Raw genomic sequence first — 21,490 nt, forward strand, 5'->3', positions numbered from 1 at the left:
AAAAAAAAGCAACACAGTATAGTAAAGGGGATTAACAGAAGTGTAATCACTGTAGTTGATAAGATTAATAAAACTGAAGACTGTGATCATGACACACTCTATATCAACTTGAATGGATTAAGAAAACCAACAGGGGACTGGGGAGACAGCTTGGCTGTCTAAGTACCTGCCTGGCATGTGCAAGGACCCATGTTGGATCCCTAGTATGGCATGCTGTGCCAGTCCCAGAACTGGGTATGGTGGTGCACTCCTATAATCCCAGTGCTGGGGAGGCTGAGACAGGAGGATCACTATGAGTCTGAGCTGCATAGTGAGCCCTTGTACCAAATAAATAAATAATTATTTTTTTTAGAAAAGAAAGCCTACAGGACTATCAAAGCACAGTTCTTGGTGTGTCTGGGAATGACTGACACATAGGCCAGCAAATGGAGGAGGAAAGAGCCTCCCAGATGTGGGTGGAACCAACCAATAGGCTTGTGGCAAGGATGGAATAAAAAGGGGTAAGAAGGGTGTGTGCCTATTTCTGAGGAGCTCTCATCTTCTTCATTGCCTTTGAACATTGGTCTCTGGTTCCTTCAGCTTCCAACATTGACTCATGTCCTTGCCTCTGTGAGAGCTCTCAGGCCTTTGGCCCTGGACTGGTGGTGCGCCCTCGAGTTCTCCTGTGCAGCTTCCATCTTGTTCCGAGTAGCTACTGTATTCTCCTGCTCTTCAGCAAGCACACCATTGTGGGTTCTTCTGCCGCTCAGCTCATCAGTTTATTCCCCAATAAATTTCGTTACATTATTAATACATATATTTTCTATTGAATCTGCTCTTCTGAAGACAAGATTGGATGTTTTGGGGGTGTTATGGCTGTAAACTCTACTCCTCTAATGAACCCTATTATAGAGACATAGCTAGAGGTTGTATCAAAAAGAAACACAGAAAAAAAGAAATCTAAAATAGAAAGAAAATAACAACATTAGAAGATGGTGGTACAATTCCAAGTGGCCTAATATGTGCATAACTGGAGACCCTTGAAGAGGGAAGCAATGCGTATTTGAAAGGACAGTGGCTAAAATGTTTTCAAATTCTGTCTGTAAATATAGAAAATAAAGGAACTTAACCTCAAGTTTAAGAAATGTGAGTAAAATTGTACCAAGACACATCGTAAACAAATCTTCCAAAACCAGCAATAAAGAGAACATCTTTAAAGCCCACAATGGAGAAAAAGAAGACATGTTTAAGCAGAAAAACAAATATATGATAATGTCAGAAAGTTTTTAAAGAAGCAATATAGACAATATAGCAAAATCTTTTTTTTTTTTTTTTTTTTTTTTTTTTTTTTTTTTTTTTTTTTTTTTTTTGCCAAACTGGGAATTGAACTCAGGCCCCTGCACTTGCCAGGCAAGTGCTTACTCCATTGAGCTGTCTCCCCAGCCCCACAAAATCTTAAAGTACTAAAGGAAAAATAAATAACATAGAATTATTTACCAATGGAAACAAAGGTAAAAAGGTATCTTTATTGAACAAAGGTAAAATCAAGAGGGATTTTTTTGGCATATAAAATGGAGTGAACAATTTACCATTTGCAGATCCCCACTGTAATTAATAAATGTTAAGGGGTATTCTTTACAGGTGGTGGGATAATGACTGTGGATAAAAATATTGTCTCCAGACGTAAGAGAAAAATAGCTCCCAAACATAGCAGAGTAAATATACTGTATAAGACCTTATGTCTTGATTTTATTTTAAAAATTGACTAGACAAAAATGACAATGCAAAATGAGCTTATATTGCCTATAGTAGAAAAATACATGACAAAGATCAAGTAGAGAGAAATAAAGGTATACTATAATGTATTTAGTACAGGGTCTACAGGGTCTCACTACACAGATTGGATTTGTAGTGATCCTCCTGTTTTCAGCCTCCCAAGCACTAGGATTACAAGCGCACCACAATGCCCAGTCTCAGTCACTGTCTCAGTGTGCCCCACCAGGGGTGGGGCCAGCTCTGTATGCTGGGGTTTGAACCCCAGTCCCTTCGTCTGCCTAAGCAGGTGCTTTAGTCCACTGAGCTATCTGGCCGGCCCTGTAAGGTTTTTATACTACTTCAGAGTCTGTTATAGGTTCAAGATTTAACACATAAAACAGAAAGCAACTATGAAAATAATAGTTATAGCTGCTTAATCAACAAAGGAGATGAATGACCATATTAATAATTCTCTATTAGATCAAAGAAAGACATAAAAAATGGAACATAAAGCAATTGTAACAAGAATAAAAATAAGATGGTAGACTTAATCACAAATATATTAAAAGTCACTTCAAGTATAAATAAATAAATGTCCAAGTTGAAAGATAGACATTTCAGACTTACTAAAGTAGTAAGTCCAAACTACATGGTATTTATAAAAGATATACTCTAAATATAAATGCATAGCTTTAGAAGTAAAAGGATAGGAAAAAATATACTATGCTAAACAGTAAAAAGAAAATTGCAATGGTGTATTAATATTGGGTAAAATAGACTCCAGAACAAAAAATATTGTCAGGGTTAAAGTCATTTCATAATGACACAAGGATCAATTCATCAGGATATAGTTAAGTTTCTTAAATTATTTGGAGACTCATAACAAAGCTTCAAAATGCATGAAACACAACTAAATTAAAGGAAGAAATCAACAAATCTACAACTGTAGTGTATTTTAATACCTTCTTTCAAAACCTGATAGAAGTAGAAGGAAGAAAAGCAAAGAGATTATCAGCCAACATGATATTTACGAAACACAATGGTCAACAGTAGCAGAATATGCCTTCTTTTCAAGTATACTCTTAACATTTACCAAAAAAGTCAATATCCCGAATATAAAACAAATCTCAACAAATTTAAATGGATTCGAGTTTACAAAGTATATTATTTAACTATATGAAATTTAAACAGAAATCAATAATGAGATATTTGGAAAATCACTGGAACTGAAAAATCTGTAAGATATTTGGGAACTTATTTAATACTTCCAAATTACTCAAGGGTCAAAGAGAAGTTTGAAGGTACTTTGAACTGAGTGAAAATACAAACACATTTCAAAATTGATAGGATGTGAATAAGCAGTACTTAGTAGAAATGTTATAATACTAAAAATATTAGGGCCAATGGTATAGCTTAGTGGACTAAGCACTTGCTTAGGTAAGTGCAGGGGCCAGGGCTTCATCCCTGGCACCATATGCTACACTGGCCCCCACCCCTGAGTGCGCTGAGCTGGTGATGGAGTCCGAGTGTGGTGGCACATGCCTGTAATTCCAGCAACATGGAGGCAGAAATCAGTAGGATCACTACGAGTCCGAGCTGTGTAGTGAGACCTTGCAACAAAAAAAGAAAAAAAAGAAAAAAAAAAAAAAACCCTTAAAAATGTTGAGAGGAAATTGTGTCAAGTCAATGATGTAACTTCCACCTTAAGAACTAGGAAGAGAGGAGAGGAAAAGAGGGAGGGGAGGGCAGGGGAGAAGAGGGAACCCAAAGTAAACAAATGCAAAAAAAAACAAAAAAAACCATAAAAAAACATAGATCAGGATGGAAACCAATGAAATAAAAAAGAAAAACAAAATAGGGAAAATCAATGACACCAAATTTTCCTTTTTGAGAAACTCAATGCAGCTATTAAATCTTCAATAATACAAATGAAGAAAAAAGGAAAAGACACAAAATATATCAACAATGGAAAAGGTGACATGAGTGTGCATTCTACAGGAAATAAAAGAATATTAAGAAAGCAATTTAATGCCAATGAAGTTGACAACTTAAGATGAAATGGATCAATTCCTTGAAAGACACACGCTACCCAAGTTCACTCAAGAAGGAATCTTAAATGGAATAGCCTATTACCTATTTCAAAATCAAATTTGTATTTAAAAATAATCATTCCCACAAAGAATATCTAAATTCTCTCTCTCTCTCTCTTTGTATTTTAAGGAAGGATCTACAGGGTCTTACAAATAGATTGGACTCATAGTGACTCTCCTATTTACAGCCTCCAAAGCCCTGGGATTACGGACGCATGCACCACGCCCAGTCTCAATTGCCATCTCAGCATGCCCCGGGGGTGGGGCCAGCACTGCAGGCCCAGGGATCGAATCCCTGACTCCTGTGCCTGCTTGCAGGTGCTTTAATCCACTGAGCTATTTGGCCGGCCCTGAAAATCTAAATTCAGAGAGCACCACTCATCAAGACTATGAAACATGTAAGGAAAAAATATTACTTGTATGCAAGCTCTTCTAGAAAAAAGAAGAGAGTATATTCTTCATTATTCCATGCAGTGAGCATTACTCTGACAGTGAAGCAGACAAATACATTGCAGGAAAAGAAAACACAGACCAATATTTTTACATGCTTGAAACAAAATTTTACCAAATTGAATTCAACAATGTACTAAAAGAATAAACATTGCATAAAGTAGGTTTATTCTAAAAACACCAAGTCAGTACTTTAAGACTGAAAAAGAAAAATTGTCATCATCGTAACAGATACATCAAAGGCATTGGATGACAATCCGGTATCCAGGTATATCACTCCTCATGATAGATTAAAGGTTTGGACCACAGTTGTACCACTCCATTATTCAACTTGTCCTCATGGCTTCCTATTGCCCAAAGTGAGGTCCACATTCTTCAACCTGACCTCAACGTTCCATGCTAGCTCTCTGCTACCCTGCTACACCTTCTCAGGCACTGCTCAACCTAGCATGTGATTTCTTTCACCTGCTCTTGGCTTTTCTCCTGCACCCATTTTGCTCTCCTTTTACTTTAGGCTAATGGTTTGCAACATTGGCTGTGCACTGAATTCACCACGAGATTAAAACACCAAACAAGTAACAGATGCCCAATTCTACCATCAGACATTGTGATTCAGTCTCAGGCTCAGGACATCAAAAGCACTCTCTTCTCCATGATTCTGTTGGCCACTAACACCCCATACCTTAGACATTCTCAGTCTCTAAATTTGCATATGCCTAACTCACCTGCCCTTCAGAGCTTAGTTTCAATGGTCACTCCATGAAATCTTCCAGGTCATCCCAGGTGGAAAACAAGCTCTCTGAATGTGGTTTCTTATTTACCTCTTAGCCTCAGTGCTAGGTCTTTACTGATCTTATTGTAAGTTCTTAATATCATATAAATCTTTTAAAACATTGTGTCCCAAATAGTTCATAATTTTAAACATGGTAGGTACTGAATCCTTGAGGATGTCTTTTGAGACAGTGGAACAAACGAGTAGGTTTTCTTGATTGTCAGTTAAATGGCATTAGGGTGTGTTATGGTTTGTGTCTAGTTGTCCCCTCAATGCCCATGTAGTCATTGGGGTGGCTTCTAGAGTTCATGATTAATTCGTGATCCATCGTGGGAATTATGGGTATGAATGCTACATCTGCCTTGGGGCGTATAATCTGCATACAATGTAAAGAGGGGAGAGAGGCTTGCTAGCAGCCACAGACACTGCTCCTCCCTTTGCTCTTTGCTATTTCTTTCCACCATGAACTGCTGCCCTCTGCCATGTGCCACTCTGCCTTGGAGTCAGCTGAGTATGGCCTGAAACCTCCACTAACTGTGAGCTAACTAAGCCTTTCCTTCCTTAATTTTGCGTGTCAGGTATTTTATCCCTTCAAGGAGAGAAAAGAGTCAACTGAGACAGAGTGTAAGTGGTTTTAGGAGCACAGCATAAGAGAAACTATTTTTCTTCATATCTGACACTGAACTCTACCAAATAACTTCTTTTAGCACTCTAGCACCTATGTCAGTGTGTGTTCACTATTCACATTTTAACCTATTGTTCATATCATAAATAAAGGAGGGTCAAGTGAATGACTACAGTGGTCATCTCTTTTAAAATCCTAGTATCAGCTTTCTTCCCAATCAATTCTTTTTTTGTCATAGATGTAGCACTAATAAAATACCAAAGACTAAAAATTTATATGCCTTCTTCTGCTTTGAATACAAGAACTTATTAGAAGAAAAATGTATTAAGCCCATTTGAACGATTCGCCAACAGTAAAGAGAGTTCTTCAATAATTGAGCTGGCTGTATTTGTAGACATTATGGAGCACTATTTCCTTTGGCATTTTTAAAGAATTAACTAATTTATTTTTGTTTTTTCCTCTAGCAAATTATATCACTTGTCTTTAATTTCTCAGAGCATTAAATAGCTAAATTTTAATGAAATGCTGAGGGTTTAAGATCAAGTAGATCCAGCCGGGGAGATAGGTCAGTGGTCTAAGTGCCTGCATGGCAAGTGCAAGGATCCAGGCTTCTTTCTTTCTTTCTTTCTTTCTTTCTTTCTTTCTTTCTTTCTTTCTTTCTTCTTTTTTTCGTATTTTAGTAAGGGTCTACAGGGTCTCACTATGTAGATCAGACTCATAGTGCTCCACCTATGTTCAGCTTCCCAAAGAGCTGGGATTATAGGTGCATGCCACCACGCTCAGTCTCAGTCAGTCTCAGCCTGCCACAGGGGTGGGGCTGGCAAAGCACGCCTGGGATCAAACCCCCAGCCACTGTAGAATCTGCTGAGCTATTTGGCTAGCCCTAGGACCCAGGTTTGATCCCTGGTACCACATGCTGAGCCAGCGGGGGAGGGGGGGACACCAGGCATACTGTGTCAGCCCAGAAACTGGGCGTGGTGGTGCATGCCTGTAATCCCAGCACTGGGAAAGCTGAGTCAAGAGGCTCACTATGAGTCTGAGCTGCATAATAAGACCCTGAACCAAATAAATGCACAAATAATTTTTTTTAAAAAATCAAATAGATCTAACAACAGATCAGAACTCATTTTCTCAGAACTTTGTGGTCCTATCCCAGTAGACAATATGAAGTAATCCATAGAGAACGGTTACCTGGATACAGATTTACCAACTTCTTCGAGAATGGTAGAGAAGTGTTTGTGAGGATCCTTGGCGTGGCCTGAGTGTGAAGTAAGTTTCTTGGAATGACCAAACAAAGACAGGAAATAATCCTCGCTGTCTCCAGCCACAGGCAACTCCGGATCAAGGGACTGGTCCTTTGAAAGTAGCAAGCAGCTGTTTCCTTTCAAGGAGATTAAACAGGGATGCACACAAGAGATGACAATAAATAAACACACAAGGAACCCCAAGCCATCTTTATTTCCTGCTTCTACAGAACTGTTTCTCATTCTATATTTTGCTGTCACTGTCTCAGTGAGACTATAGTCAGAAGCCTGAAAGGAAAAACTATGAAACAATCGGTGAGTACCTGTAGTGAGTACATCATCAATTTCTAGTGGCTACTCATGTATCTTAAACTATTAATTGTATTGTTAGCATGACTCAGTGATTAGTTATATCAATTATATCATTCGTTATACTACAATATCAATTATATTGTTAGCAAAACCACAAGTTAAAACAGTAGTTTGTGAGTAGGCAAAATATTTGAGTCTGCTAAATTTGGGCGTTATATATAAGTATATTCTTCTTATTGTACATAACATTTATTTACTCCTCAAATTATTACCAATAAAGGAAATCCTCAAATGAATTATTTTGTACTAGTTATTAGTGCTTTTGCCCAATAAAGACTTCAACTTTATGAACTAAAATATGCACTTTATGAGAAAGATGAAGTAGGATTCAATTAGATTCTAGTATCCTTGAAAAGTTTGCTACTTTGAAATTGTCACTATTGAGATTAAATTACAAAACAGCCTTCATAATGTTGCCCAGGAAACCACGCTGGGTGAGCGCAGTCCTGTGTCTGCCCAGAGAGGAGGAGTTTGACGGCAAAGGCGTGTGGTGGTCAAGTAGGAAAGCAAGAGGCCCTGGATGGAGACAGTAGAGCAACTGCACCCCAGCTCTCCACCTACTAGACCAAATGACTTGGACTTTCCATGTGGCAGTTTTCCTGAACGTAAAACAAGGACAGGGACACCTTGCATAAGGGAACACAAGGCAGGAGGTAATACCGGTTCAGAGTGTAGCCCATGTGTAGGGTTTAACGGTACTCAAAACTTGACCACTAAAAATCCTCAAAGCATTAAGACAATCTAGATTTTGCTTTAGCTTCTTACATCTTTAACAATGGCGGTGAATGATGTAAAGGAAAAAAAATCGTGTGTGTGTGTGTGTGTGTGTGTGTGTGTGTGTTAGTTGGTCGGTTGGTTGCTGGAGCTTGAATCTAGAACCTTAAGCATGCTGAGGTATGCGTCCTATCACCGAGTTACACCCCCAACTTAGAATTATTAAAAGATTCCTCAAAAAAACATTTAGAATTAAATGAGTTCATTCCCAGTCAAGCAAGTTTCTACTTAATCCTTAAATTCCTTCAGGGAAGGATGATGTGTGGCCTCTTATATTATCGCCTCCTGGGTAGTGAAAGTCTTGCAGTTCTAAAGGAAGAGAAGCATTAATTTTTCCTCTCAGTTTTTACTTCATCTAGAGCAACAGAGGGGATGCACCAAATGCAACAAGCTTCAGTGGGCTCAGGCATCGACGTACCGAAGCAGAATCTGCATAAACTGAAGGTCACATCTCAATGTGTCTCTCGCCTTGCAAAGAAAAGCCTTACGTTTTGCTTATTGCGCTCTGTTTAGAGCTTTTACAGGTTAACTCAGATATAAAACAGACGCTATGGATGTCTGTATATATATCCCAATCTATGTCATCTAGGCACATATATGTATATGGAGGGTGGGAAATCTGTAACCGCATCTTCAAGCACATGGATTTTGGTTATTTCTAAAGGCTAGTGGAAACGTTTTGAAAAATGTATCTTAGTCACACAGTGAAACAGGAGGAATATGACCATAAGGGCATGTTCCAGTGATAAAACATGTTGGCATGTTCTAAATAAAACCAGTAAGACACTATATCAAAGGCTTAAGACAATGCCAGAAACCAAGTTAGATACGGGAGAGAAGCAGCTGGACTATAAATATCCCCTAAGTGGCATAAGAAGTGGAGGTATCAGATACTCATGGGAGTGTTTGTGGTACCAGTTTGAAACTCGTCGTTTGATTGCTAATTGAAATACAGCTTTCAAATGTAGACTATTCTAAAAGAACGTGTTTATGAGTATGTTAAGATTTGCAGTTTTATTTATTTATTTATTATTTATTTATTTGACACAAGGTCTTGCTAAGGCAGTTCTGACTCATAGTGAACTCATAGTTGTCTCAGCCAACCTCAGCACTGGGATTACAGGCATGTGCCATCATGCCTGGTTCTGGGGCCAGCATGGCATGCAGTACTAGGGAATTAAACTCGGGTCCTTGTGCTTGCCAGGCAGAAGCTTAGACTGCCGAGCCGGCTACCCAGCCCTCACAATGAATTTTTATTGGGTACTTATTATATGCTACATTATAAGCTCACCCATTTTTATATGTATCATACCTAGACAGGATTACAATAACCCTGTGAATGGGGATTGTTTCCTATTTTGTGGTTGTGGAGGAGGGGACTCTGGGCCTAACATTGTTGAAGGTAGAAAAACAGCTGATTCTGTCTTTTCAGGGGCAATGAGATTTCCTACAAACCACAGACTGATGATGAAGGACACCCCAAACTGGGTATTGCTGAAGGTCTTGGTGAAAACAGCCAGAACTTTTCTTCTTAAAATCACAGCACTAAGGAGAGTCATATGGGGAGAAGACACTCTCTCAGGCTTTCACAGAGAGCACATTGGCCAAGCATTGGCCGTGACTCATCCACATGGCTGACACTGACAAAGGTTCTACAATCTGAGGTACAGGATCTCAGGATAAATCCTGAGGGCATTTCACTGACCTTCTCAGACCAAAAAGCTACAACTCTTGTTGCATAGGTCCTGCTTTACCTTGGTCTTAACCATCCAGTAGAAAAGTATGAAGACGAGATATAGGAAGTAAAGCCATGTTGTTATGTTGAGCTGTTGGGGACTCAGGTCAATAATTTCTGATATTGCCAGTTAAACAGAAGACCCAATGCTATTATGGGCTACTGGACTCTTTTAGAATATTTTGCTGAGTTTACACACCTATAATATTCAATAACAAAACTTAAAAAAAATGGGATATAACTATGAATGTCCATTTTGTATGTGTGTATTCAAAGTGGTTGGGATAGATATATAGTTGCATTCTCTTAATGAATAGAATGATTTTTTCTAATGGTGTTTGTAAGTAGGATCACAAGTCTGCATCTTGTACAGCAATTAACCACTAAGAAGAATATATGCAGTGTATTATTTGTTGAAACTGTAGTTTCGATTTGATTTGAAACTGTCTCATTGCTATATGTTTATCAATAAAACTTTGAAAAAAAAAATCACAGCACTGTCCACATTTCCTCTCCTTGAAGTGCTCTTTATTGCTTCTATCTCTCTGCCATTTTATTAGGACATTTCTTCTTTTTTCCATTTATCTATTTCTTACTGGGGTATAAGTCTCCAAAGAGCTCACAATATTCATGATGTTGCTTAATCCTCTCACAGCCTTCAGGGGTACGTCCGTTAATCCTGTGCACTAGAAATTTTAATTCTTGAGTAGCTGTACAGCATGCCAGCAGTTGGTCCATAAAAAACAAAAATCCACACCTATCAATTGTGGTTTGGTAGTTTTGAACACACGTTTTCATGTGACCTGAATTCAAGACTTCAGGTCTAGAGTCAGTGATGGCCATACAATAGTTACTCTGTAAATAACATCTGAGAAATTGGCATGTGTGCAGACAACTAATAGAAAATTCTGACTGTGAGACATAAAAACAAATTTATTAAAACGTAAGCTCTAAAAATAGTCTAAGTATTTTGATAGGTATTTTGCTTACCGAGACTGTTGTGTGTTTGGGAAGAGCTCACGACGGTGGATTTTGAAGCCAATGGTGCCATCGTTGACACAGTGATTTTACTCATCTGAGGACTAGACAGGTAGTAACTGAGAAGCCTTCCAGAGGACAAGGACTGTGACAGTGGCAGTGCTGTGATGTACGAGTCTCTCTTCATTGAGAAAAACTGTACTGAAGACTGATGTCTCCCTGGGGAAGGTCTGAGTTTATCTTCTTTCCTGTGTACACAATCATAATAAACACAGTAAGGAAGTCAACGTGGTCATGGATAAAAGAAGCATAGGATGCCCCTGCTGCCCAGAGTTCCGCTTATAAAGGCATTATGCACCTAACCCAAGTGCAATAACATCTCATATCTCCAGATTTAATAACCCAAATAAAGCATCATTTTACTACCTTTAATTTTTAGGTTGAAAATCAATACATTATTATTATAGATGGTTTTCTTCTATTATTTTTAAAGAGTATACAAAATAGTAATAAATTAGACATGATATAGAATTTCACTCAAGGAAATAATATGAGTTCTACAGCATTTGCTGCATTGTATAGTGTTGTCTTCAAGTGTTGTTCAGATTACCAGACGTACAAAATTAGACATGTGCAAAATTAGAAAAAGAAAAAAGTTATAAGAAATTAGGAAGAGAGAAAAAGGAAAAAAATGAAGACAAAAAATAATTAAGCATTAACTGTTCCTTTCCACAGATCAGCAGAAATCTACAGTATGGTTGTCCAAACCATCCTGCTCACATACATAGATATCTCTTTCCCTCACTCCCCCTTCAGTACTTTTTCAAAAAATATAAAAATAATAAAAAAATCACATTTTGCCACCAACTAGAGATCTTATAATTTCCTTCTAGTCTTTTACATACAGTTTCTTAGTCAAAGCCAAGACTATAAACCATTTATACTTCGAATTTTCTCTTATATTACATTTCCTCTTCCCATTAATGTAAAAAGATCATAATTCCTGTTGAACATTCTACAGCTTAATATACCTTTTAAATTTTTCTGTTGCTGCTTAAATAATTTTTCTATACAAAAAAGACTTTAGTTACTATCTTCTTTCAAATATAATGTGTGTGTGTGTGTGTGTCTGTGTCTGTGTGTGTGTGTGTCTGTGTATACATGGACAGAATGACAGAAAAACAGAAGAATAGCACTTTTCAGGTGTCATTATAATAGTGAATTATACAAAGAGTGAAGGATTTTCCTCTCATAAATATAAAAGCATTCCTTAACTCATTATTTGAACAAGGTATTATTCCCTACAATTATGTTACAAATTAAACAATATTCTCATGATATGGCTCATGACAACGTTCATGAAAATTCCATTTTATACAACATCGATCCTTTTCCCAGTTCTTCGAAACAGTTTGTGTGTGTGTGAATGTGTATGTGTGTGTTTAATGTTTAAATTGTGAACAGTGTTAGAGGTCTGAAACCTTTCATCACTCTGAAAAGCTGAACAAATGGTAGGTTCAACCCTCCTGATTTCTGGGGATTACATATCTATCCACTTAAGTCAGCAGTTCAATATTTCACAGTGGGTCACCTCTGTTTGGATCTATCGTCCATGGCCCTTAGGATCTACTTGTGCCAGCCTGTGGTTGGGTTTGATTTTGTTTAAAGTTTCCAAGGCAGATGAGGGTCCGCAGCTCCCCTATCCTCCATGTTGCTGATGTAACGCTCACTGTGTTTACCAAGAGCTGCTTGCAATCATTTTGGTTCTCAATGTGGAAGTTCTTGCGTTAGAAATCTTACAGCTGGAGAGATTTCTCTTCAAAATGAGATGCTGCTAATGCTTCTTTCCAAAGGGGAAGCCATCTTACGCAGATTCTGAATACAATTAAACGACAATGGCTTTGAAAGCTGCACTTTTATAAGCTGGGTGTTTAGCTGGAGCACTTTCCAGTCAAACGATAACTTGCTTGCAGCGCCCGGATTTTGTCAGTAGAACTCTAACCCCAGGAGACACACTCTTGGGTGTGCTGTGAGGACAGCGGGAAGGGCGACAGAGACACATTTATGGTTAGGAATATTTCATTTCATCTCTGTCCAGCCTGAGCCACGATGGTGTGCGGCAGTCTCTCTCTCTCATGACTTAGAACAAGCAGAGAAAACGCTTTTCTCTTTGAAGTGCTTGTTCTTGCATCTGGGCTTCATCCTTTCAGCACGCTGTTATTGTAAGCTCTCATTCTGTTTTCCTTCAGCAAAACAAGAGCATTTCCAAATAAATTTAATTTCACGAAAGTTTCCCAAATGAGCCTCATAAATGTTACAGTCCGAGAAATCTGGCCCAGTGACATGGAGTGTTTTTATTTTTGTGGTTGAATAAGAGCTTTCTGATGTCGGAACACATCTTGAGAAATACTGAACATCTCAGGAACAGGCACAAGTGATTCAGTCTATTCTCTGACTCTCCTACTCACCAACCTAGCTAGCCATGCTCTTCGGAAGGGGCTTGTTCGCAGTGAGATATTATCTTTTTCTTTAGCACAAGGAATTGTCCAAGCTCCTTCAACACTTAAGCTAGGAGCAATGATAAAAACTCAATCCCAGCATTTCAGGGTTACTGTTTGAGATTATGACAAAACTAATTACTCACTTCTAAAATCAAATACTTAAAAAAAAAGTCTTGGAGCTGGATGTGCTGTCACAGTAAGCCTATGGCTGTTATCTCAGCTACTCAGGAGGCTGAGGCAGGAAAATCATAAGTGTGAAACCAACTTGAGAAACTTTAGTAAATCCTACATCCTATAAGATTAAAAACGACTGGGGGTGTAATGAAGAGCTAGAGCACTTACTTGTATCCCCAGTACTGCAGCAAATAAATAATACAAACAAACAAACAAATAAAACACAGATGTAGATTGAAAAATAACTTCAGGAAATCCAGGACCAAAGAAACAAATAGTTTTAAATTTATATATGCTGGCCAGGCCAAATAGCTTAGTGATATATGCTGGCCTGGCCAAATAGCTCAGGTCCAGGGGTCCAGGGGTGGGGGGCGTGGTTGATCTCCAGGCCTGCCCTGCCAGCCCCGCCCCCAGGGCTCACAGAGAAGGCGATTGAGACTGGGGGCGCCTGTCATCCCAGCTCTTGGGACGCTGTAAACGGGCAGATCACTACAAGTCTGATGTAGTAGTGAGACCCTGAACACCCTGTAGACCCTTCCCTAAAAAACAAACAAACAAACAAAATAAATAAATAAATATGCTCAATAGCAAAATCCAATTTTTACAAAACCAATGCCAATATTTGATTGACAGAATAATATGTATGCGCAGTAAATAGAGAGCTGTTATTTTATGTAACATCCTTTCTCAACATTTCCAAACTAAAACTCTGATAATCTTTTTTGTCCCCGTGAAAGTCAAGTAGCTCTAAAGCAGTTACATGCCAAATGGCTTTCACATGTTGAATGAGAGCTCTGGAATCTCAACCAGGGCTTACATGATAAAGTTCTGTCTGGTTGAGTTTTCCTACTACTTAAGGATGGGGCAGTGGCTGTGGAAACAGATATATAGACAATTCAGTATTTTTAGAAAATCTGTGGGATTTGTTGCAGTTCTAATCAGATCATAAGATCTTTTTTAAAAACAAGGTCAGCACCCCATCACTATCTCTGTAGAACCAGAGACCCCACGCTCCCCAGTCGTGCCGTTCTTACTGCTCTTGTGTCTCTGTTTTATTTTCCTGCTTGTAAATGTCACCCTGCAGAGCCTCTGAAGCTTCCTGGACCTCTTGCGTGTCTTTCATCTTGGCTAAAACAGCGGTCGCTTTTCTGTCCTGGGAAAAGAGATCATGACAAGTAAGCAATGGAAAGTGCTGAATTTCAAGGCAGAAATTGTTTGGAAGGTGACCTCACCTATGAATCCAACTATTTTCAGTTCACCAGATTTAATGTGTCCTTTACCACAGTAATGTCACGAACAGAGTTCTGGTGTGGACGCGTCACTACCGACCCAGCCAGCGCTTCTGTTGGCTGAGGACCTGAGATGACACACAGTGAAGGTGGGGGACAATCTCCAAGGGCATCTCTGATGGGGAGTGTAGTAACCAGCAAAGTGACCTTTGTGACAGTCATTTTGACAGCTGGCCCACATGGCCCCTTAGAGCACTATGAGGTAAGGTCTCCATAGTTACAAGGTCCCAGTCTTTGAACAACTTCTATGTCGATGCTGCATCTGCTTTGCAGTCTACAGGCGTTAAAGATGGTAGCTTACCCTCAGCAGAGCTGTATCTCCCTCAGAACAGGGTTTGACACTACAGCCTTAAACCATTCTAGTTTGGATTTATGAAGGTCAAAACCAGTATATAAATACAGAGGACATTTATTACAATTCCTTCCTCCTTGTCTACTTTTGTCTCCAGTTCTCTCCTTTTCTCCCTTTCTATTCTTCCTTTGGACAAATGCTTTGAAGTCATCAAAACAGGAGGAAAGAAAATAAAACATAAATTTAAGGCAAAAAGAATCCTTTTAATAGAATTAGTAAAAATAAAGCCAGAAAACCTAGACTCTTCTAGTTATACCAGCAGCATGATTTAGAAGTCAGTTAATTTAACATCACTTAATTTAGTTTGTACCCTGGGTAGAAGCCCCACACTTAATAGCTCATGATTATGATAGTGTAAGAATAAAATTAACACATGAAATATGATTCTACAGAGTAATAAAATGTATTAATTATTAAGAATACTGGATGAGTGAATTCATTTAACCAATATCTAATGAGCATCTACTAGGTACCCAGGAGCAAGCTAGGATCCATGAATTAATAACTTTTATATTTTAAGAAATAATGAAAATATACCTTCCCCTCTAGACTGAAAAATGGCTTTTATCTCAGAATGATGAGAAACACATAAGTACAAAGGACAGTGAACATTGCAACAGTTTTGATAAGTTGAAAGAGAAAGAAGCGCATTCTACAATAAGACAGTTAAACTATAAAAAAGAAAAATTTAACTACTATATTTTCTCTATCTTAGAGATCAAAAACAATTACTCATCAGCACTATGGACCTGTTCCATAAACTTTGTATTAGGAGACCTATGAATTATACCTAGTTTTGGAAAAGAATTTAAAAATGGTTTATCATTTCTTCCCATTGCCCCAGTGTCCCTGGTATCTGTATAGTTTCTTAGCTTCTTTTTTTTTAAAATCTCTGTTTAAACTACACATACGAGGCCAAGCATCATGGTGCACACCTGCAATTCCAGAACCTGGAAGGCTGAGACAGGTAAATCACTGTGAGTTCAAGGCTAGTCTAGGCTACAAAGTGCATCCAAGGCCAGCCTGAACTTCATAGCAAAACTTTGTCTCAAAAAGACAAAAACAAAATAAAACAAAACCCTATACATAGCATAAATCTATTATGGACTTATTTGTTTTATTAGATACCCGGTTCATAGTTTCCTACATAATTTGGAGGAAAAAATGTGGTCAACTGGAAAAAATTATAACAGCTTAAATTCACGGATGTTTTGAGGTCCCTTCCCATTCAGAGTATTTTATTTTCCGCAAATTCCTCCATATATGGAGCAAAAAATCAATTTCCCCCTTGCTGTTACCATAACTAATCCAGTGGTTGTCTATAGAAGACAAAATGAATCCTAGGGAGAATTTTGAAATATCAGAGGACTTTGACAGTGGTCATAACATTGGGGTGGGGCACTAGGGGCATTCAGTGGGCAGGAGACAGAAAGGCTAGACTTTCTGCCATCTGGCAGGTAATGCTGCTTGGCAAGGAGTTTTTCTATGTGCCCCCTGACTTGCCAGACTTGCACACAGATGGAAAATAGATCATGGTCATCTGGGTCTAGACTCTAGACCCACGTCACATAGAAATATTGAATATTCTGTGTGCTTTAACATATACCAGATTTGCCAGGAAATAAGCACTTGCTACTTAAATGAAGGAAAGATTCCACCCTGATTTGCTCAGATTTTTTTTTTCTAAGATTTCTTACAAGTTTGGAAAATAGCATCAGTGACAACCTTGTGGCAGTAGCCATGTTGATATAACTTAACGGGACATAAGCAGTAACAATAACAGCAACAGCGACAAAATCAACTTGAACCTTAGGACTCCTTTAATCTGTGTATAATACAGAGACAGAAGAGAGTGTGTTAGCGAAGAGAATAAGAAATTTCAGACACAAGTTTTGGCCAGAGGCAGTGGCACATACCTCTAATCCCAGTACTCAGGAAACTCAGGCAGGAGGCCAGCCTGGGTTACATAGTGAGTTCAAGCCCAGCCTGAACTATACCAAGACCCTGTCTCAAAAAGCGAAAAACAAATGGAAAACCCACCACAATATAACACAAATTTTATAATTTCTTGACAAAACATATCCTAACTCAAACTATAAAACTGTATAAGGTATTAGAAATGCAAGCACACTAGATATTTAAAGATATTAAGACATACGTGATAAATATTTGCAGTGTGATATATTATTTTATTTATTTATTTATTTATTTATTTATTTATTTATTTATTTGGCAGGACTGGGGATTGAACCCAGGCCTTTGCGCTTGCCGGGGAAGTGCTTATTCTACTGAATCAGCTCCAGCCCCCTTATTTTTATATTTTATAAAACAACACTTATCTTTTATTAGAGATATACACTAAATAAGCCTTCTTAGGCAAAATGGCTTCAAGTTAATGTAAGAACAGAGAGCAAATCAGAGTATAGTTGAGAAAGATGGCCTGGACTTGTAAATGCTGCCTATAGGGAGCCCTTCCTGGTCCTTGTCTTGGTCCAGGAAGTTTATATTTGTAGTCCCATGGAACATGATTGGAATCTCATCGTGTTAGTTCCAGTCTTCCACTTCCAGTGCAACCCACGGTGAGAATAAAAACACTAACACATGTTTATAGTTATGAGGAGCCAGGGGGTCCTAACTCCAGCCATGGTGATGGCTATTTGGAACAAAGGCCTCGACTCAGGGCTGAACCCAGATTTTATTCAGTCATGAAGGAGGAGTGACTTGAGGATGAATGACTGACAATGGCAGGAAGTGGGTGAGTACTGTGAGCTGGGCTAGGCCTGCATTTACTCTGTCATATGCAGAGAGAAGGACATGAACAAAAAATAATTTACATTATACTGTTGAGATAGTGTCTATTGGTTTGGGGTCCGGTGCTTCAGCTCTGGTGTGTAATATTTCAAGCCCCAGGAAGTAATAGCTTCTGTCTTGAGGCTGGATCCAAGCCGACAGCATGGAGCACTGGCTTTTCATCCTATCTCGACCTGGCTCATGTTAAAGAGCAGCATTGTGTAGGTCGTCAAGGAAACAGGCGTGCCATCTTCAAAGACTACCACCAGCACCTCGGCTACACCAATATGCACTGCTTAAGGCCAACTGAAGGGATAAGGAAAAGTCCTAGCCAGCTCTGTACCTATCGGTACATGGAAATAGGGTCAGTCTCAGCCAAAATGGAGACTACTGCTCTGTTTTCAAGGAGACTTACCCAGGTGGTCCACCACAGTTGACATTGTAATTGTACGCAGAGATATATTATGAATCATGCTAGCTTTCACTCTAAATGTTTGAGATTCTCTATAATGAAAAGGTTAAAAAAAAAAAGGAAGGACCAATTTGGGGTACACAGAGCCCATCCATGTGGTTGTACAAACTCAGGAAGGAACGCGGCCAAGAGGGAACGGAAAGAGAAAAGCACACCACTGCTTATGGGGTGCAAAGGTCACCACACAGCTTGCTTTCTGACATCTCAGAAGACAGGAATCTCCCATCCAGTTTCCAAGGGAGCAAATGAAAATACAGAGGCGAAGGGTCTCTTCCAGTGTATCTGGCCAATGAGTGGCACACCAGGATTTACTCTCCTTTGTTTGTGACAATGACACCTTAACTATAGTTGCTTTTCCCATTTTAATTCCCGTCTAATGTATTCCTGACTCTTTCTGTGGTTGTTGCTTAAAAAGTTGTCAGTGCCTGAACTGGCTTTATTGTGATCTTTTTCTCTTTTCTGACTTGAGATTGTTCTTTCGCCCAACTTCCTGGCCCTGTTCCAATTGTTCTTAATGGAGAATATCAGCATTTTGCACGGGGAATTGAAGACCCAAAGAGTAGATGAAAGTTAAAATAAGAAGATGAAAGCTGAGATTCTTGACATTAGCTTTTTTTTTTTTTAACCATGATTAAAAGAATCAAGAGTAGCAAAATTCTGCATTCTCTAATTTTAGAAACAAGTAAAATATTACATGTACACAATTTGGAAACAACACAAAGAGCTAGCTTTGGACTCTCCAGTCCTCAGTCTCCACATATGGAGAACATTTGCACAGCAAGGGATTTTTATTAAGTTGGGAATATAAATAAAATGCCTCATGTGAATGAAGGCCTCACATAGAAAGGGAATTTTCCTTTCCTCTGCAGCCATGGGTAGTGTGCAGCTGAGCAATTTGCAGTTAAGAATTAGAGTATAAAGCATTATGACAAGTTCCATTATCTAAGATTCAAACACTTGAGAATACAGTTTGAGGAATGCCATTTCATATCTGCACCTCTAGAAAGATAATAAAAATTCCCATTATAAAGTATCTATACACTTACAAACACCAGTCAATTCATTTCCACCATGCAGATCTAAATGGAAATAACTCAGCCTCAAACACTGATGCTATTATTTTAGTGTTAAATGAAGGGCCTGGTGGGGGTATTCACAAGAGAGGCTCAAGGACCATTTGTTGAGAGACTCAAGTTTCAGGTAGTTGTCAGGGGCCTTCCCCTCGTAAAATTCTGGTGTAAAACAGCACAAAGATCTTTGATCTTCATTTGTGATCCTAAGAGTGAAAGAGTGATTTTTTTTTTTTGGGAGAAAGGGTCTCACGATGCAGTTCACACTGGCCTTGAGCTCACTTTTCAAGTCTCCAGGATGGTCTCAAACTCATAGAGAACCTTCCATCTCAACCTTCCCAGGGCTGGGATTATAGGCAGGCTCCACCATGCCTAGTTCCTGAAACACTGATTTGAATCCTCAGGCATTCATATTGATTTCAGTAATGGCTTAAAGTAACTGCATAGAAACTTGACACTCAGAGTTTGTGCATTTCCGCTGTATCTTCTATGTATGAGCATCCTCTGCTTGTGGTCTTTTAGAGGAATGCAAACATGTATTTTTCAAGGTCCGTGCACTCCAGACTGGTCCAGGGTGCACATGCAAAACACTTGATCCTCTCTGCAGAACACTGTGTTTTTCACAGAATATTAAAAATATAAATACACGTATTTATAGTTTACCTAAATACCATTTTCATATATTTCACTGGTAAAATTCAATCTGTATTACATTACTTGTTTATCATATATGTTCATAACTGCTAGCCTGCACATCTGAAAAAAATTAAACACCCAACAAGTTGTTGAACTGAGACCAAATGGTTGATTTTGAGTTTTTCCACCAGTAGAAAACTTGTAATTTCATTTTCTGCTGCGCAGAAATGTGCGGGCAACCTTGAGCAGAAATTTGGAGCCAAAAAACTTGTAGAAAGTCGTTAGAGAATGTCTGGAGTGGTGGTGTATGCCTGCTGCTCCAATACTAGGGAAGCCGAGGCAGGAGGGTCTTTGTGAGTTCAAGACCAGTCTGAACTACACAATAAGACTCTGTTTCAAAAACACAAAACAAAAATTAACCATTATCTGTCCCTCTTTGTACCTCTGTTATTCTTCCCAACTCTCACTCTCCCCCTCCTTCTGCGACAGGATAAAGTCATTTGTTACTCAATCTGATGGCCGAATACCCACTCTCTGCAGCTCTTGGATCATTAGCACCTCATAGGACACTGGATAAATATATAGAAATCTTATCCTACGTGAGACGTTTATCAGAAGAGTACAAGAAAATCATTGTAAGCCTGAACATGAGTCTCACCGAGTGGCTGTATTAAGCCACAAATATCAGACTTTGCAGTTAAACCAAACCCAGTAGAGGAACAGCCAGACAGGGAGGCCCTCAACCTTGTCTTTCTCCCCTCTGAGTCCACGCATAGCCAATCTGATCAGTGGTAGGTATTGGCAGCATTGTACATTATTGACGATGGCCACTGGAGGCACAGAGAGTTAGCATTCATCAAAGAGAATTAGTCATTCTTGAGAAACTCCATGATGCAGTGTACTCTGTTTCAGTTATCCCGGCAACTAGAAGCACAATCAGATTTAAGGTGGTCTATAGAGTTGGCCTCCCTCATGCACAAATAAGAGACTAGAAGAAATTGGGTGGATCTTCAGGATACTAAGGACTCTCGTCTTTTGTGTGGGAGATAACTGTAACCATGTCTAGGAACAGACTAGAGACTATCAGATGGTTAAGATAGTGTCTGACATCAATGTACTGTCTGGCTTGCTTGGTAGAATACACGTGTGAGAAAAAGGTGAAAAACTAGATATTTGAGAGACAGTGAGGAAGTTCATGGAGTGTTAGGAAACTGGACTCTTCAGAAGAGGTTTAGCCAGACATGGATTCAGTTGTAAGAGAATGACAAGGTATCTATTTGGTTTCTGTTTGTTTGACAGATAGGATCTTGTTTTGCAGTTCAGCCTGGCCTCAAACTTGCAGCAATCCTCCTGCCTCAGTCTCCTGAGTGCTGAGATGATAGGTGTGTACCACAATGCCTGACCAGTCTTTTTTGGCATGGATTTCTCTTTT

At 38.9% G+C, this 21,490-nt stretch overlaps 1 protein-coding gene across 2 annotated transcripts in view; it reads right to left on the bottom strand.

Moving 5' to 3' along the window:
- The window catches only part of Lmntd1 (lamin tail domain containing 1), a 44,645-nt gene extending 29,799 nt beyond the window's left edge, over positions 1 to 14,846 (bottom strand). Inside the window, exons 1-4 of one of the 2 annotated variants that reach the window (XM_023719014.1) lie at positions 14,682 to 14,846; positions 14,484 to 14,597; positions 10,787 to 11,022; positions 6,863 to 7,052 (exon numbers count right to left, since the gene is read on the bottom strand). In XM_023719014.1, the coding sequence (XP_023574782.1) occupies positions 6,863 to 7,052; positions 10,787 to 11,022; positions 14,484 to 14,572 (515 nt within the window). In that variant the 5' untranslated portion in view covers positions 14,573 to 14,597; positions 14,682 to 14,846. Of the gene's footprint in view, positions 1 to 6,862; positions 7,053 to 10,786; positions 11,023 to 14,483; positions 14,603 to 14,681 lie in introns of both variants that reach the window. The other variant, XM_023719013.1, reaches the window with a different exon arrangement.
- Positions 14,847 to 21,490: the final 6,644 nt, after the last annotated feature.

The sequence above is a fragment of the Octodon degus genome, unplaced genomic scaffold (genome assembly GCF_000260255.1).
Source record: "Octodon degus isolate 3935 unplaced genomic scaffold, OctDeg1.0 scaffold00064, whole genome shotgun sequence".
NCBI classification, from domain to species: domain Eukaryota; kingdom Metazoa; phylum Chordata; class Mammalia; order Rodentia; family Octodontidae; genus Octodon; species Octodon degus.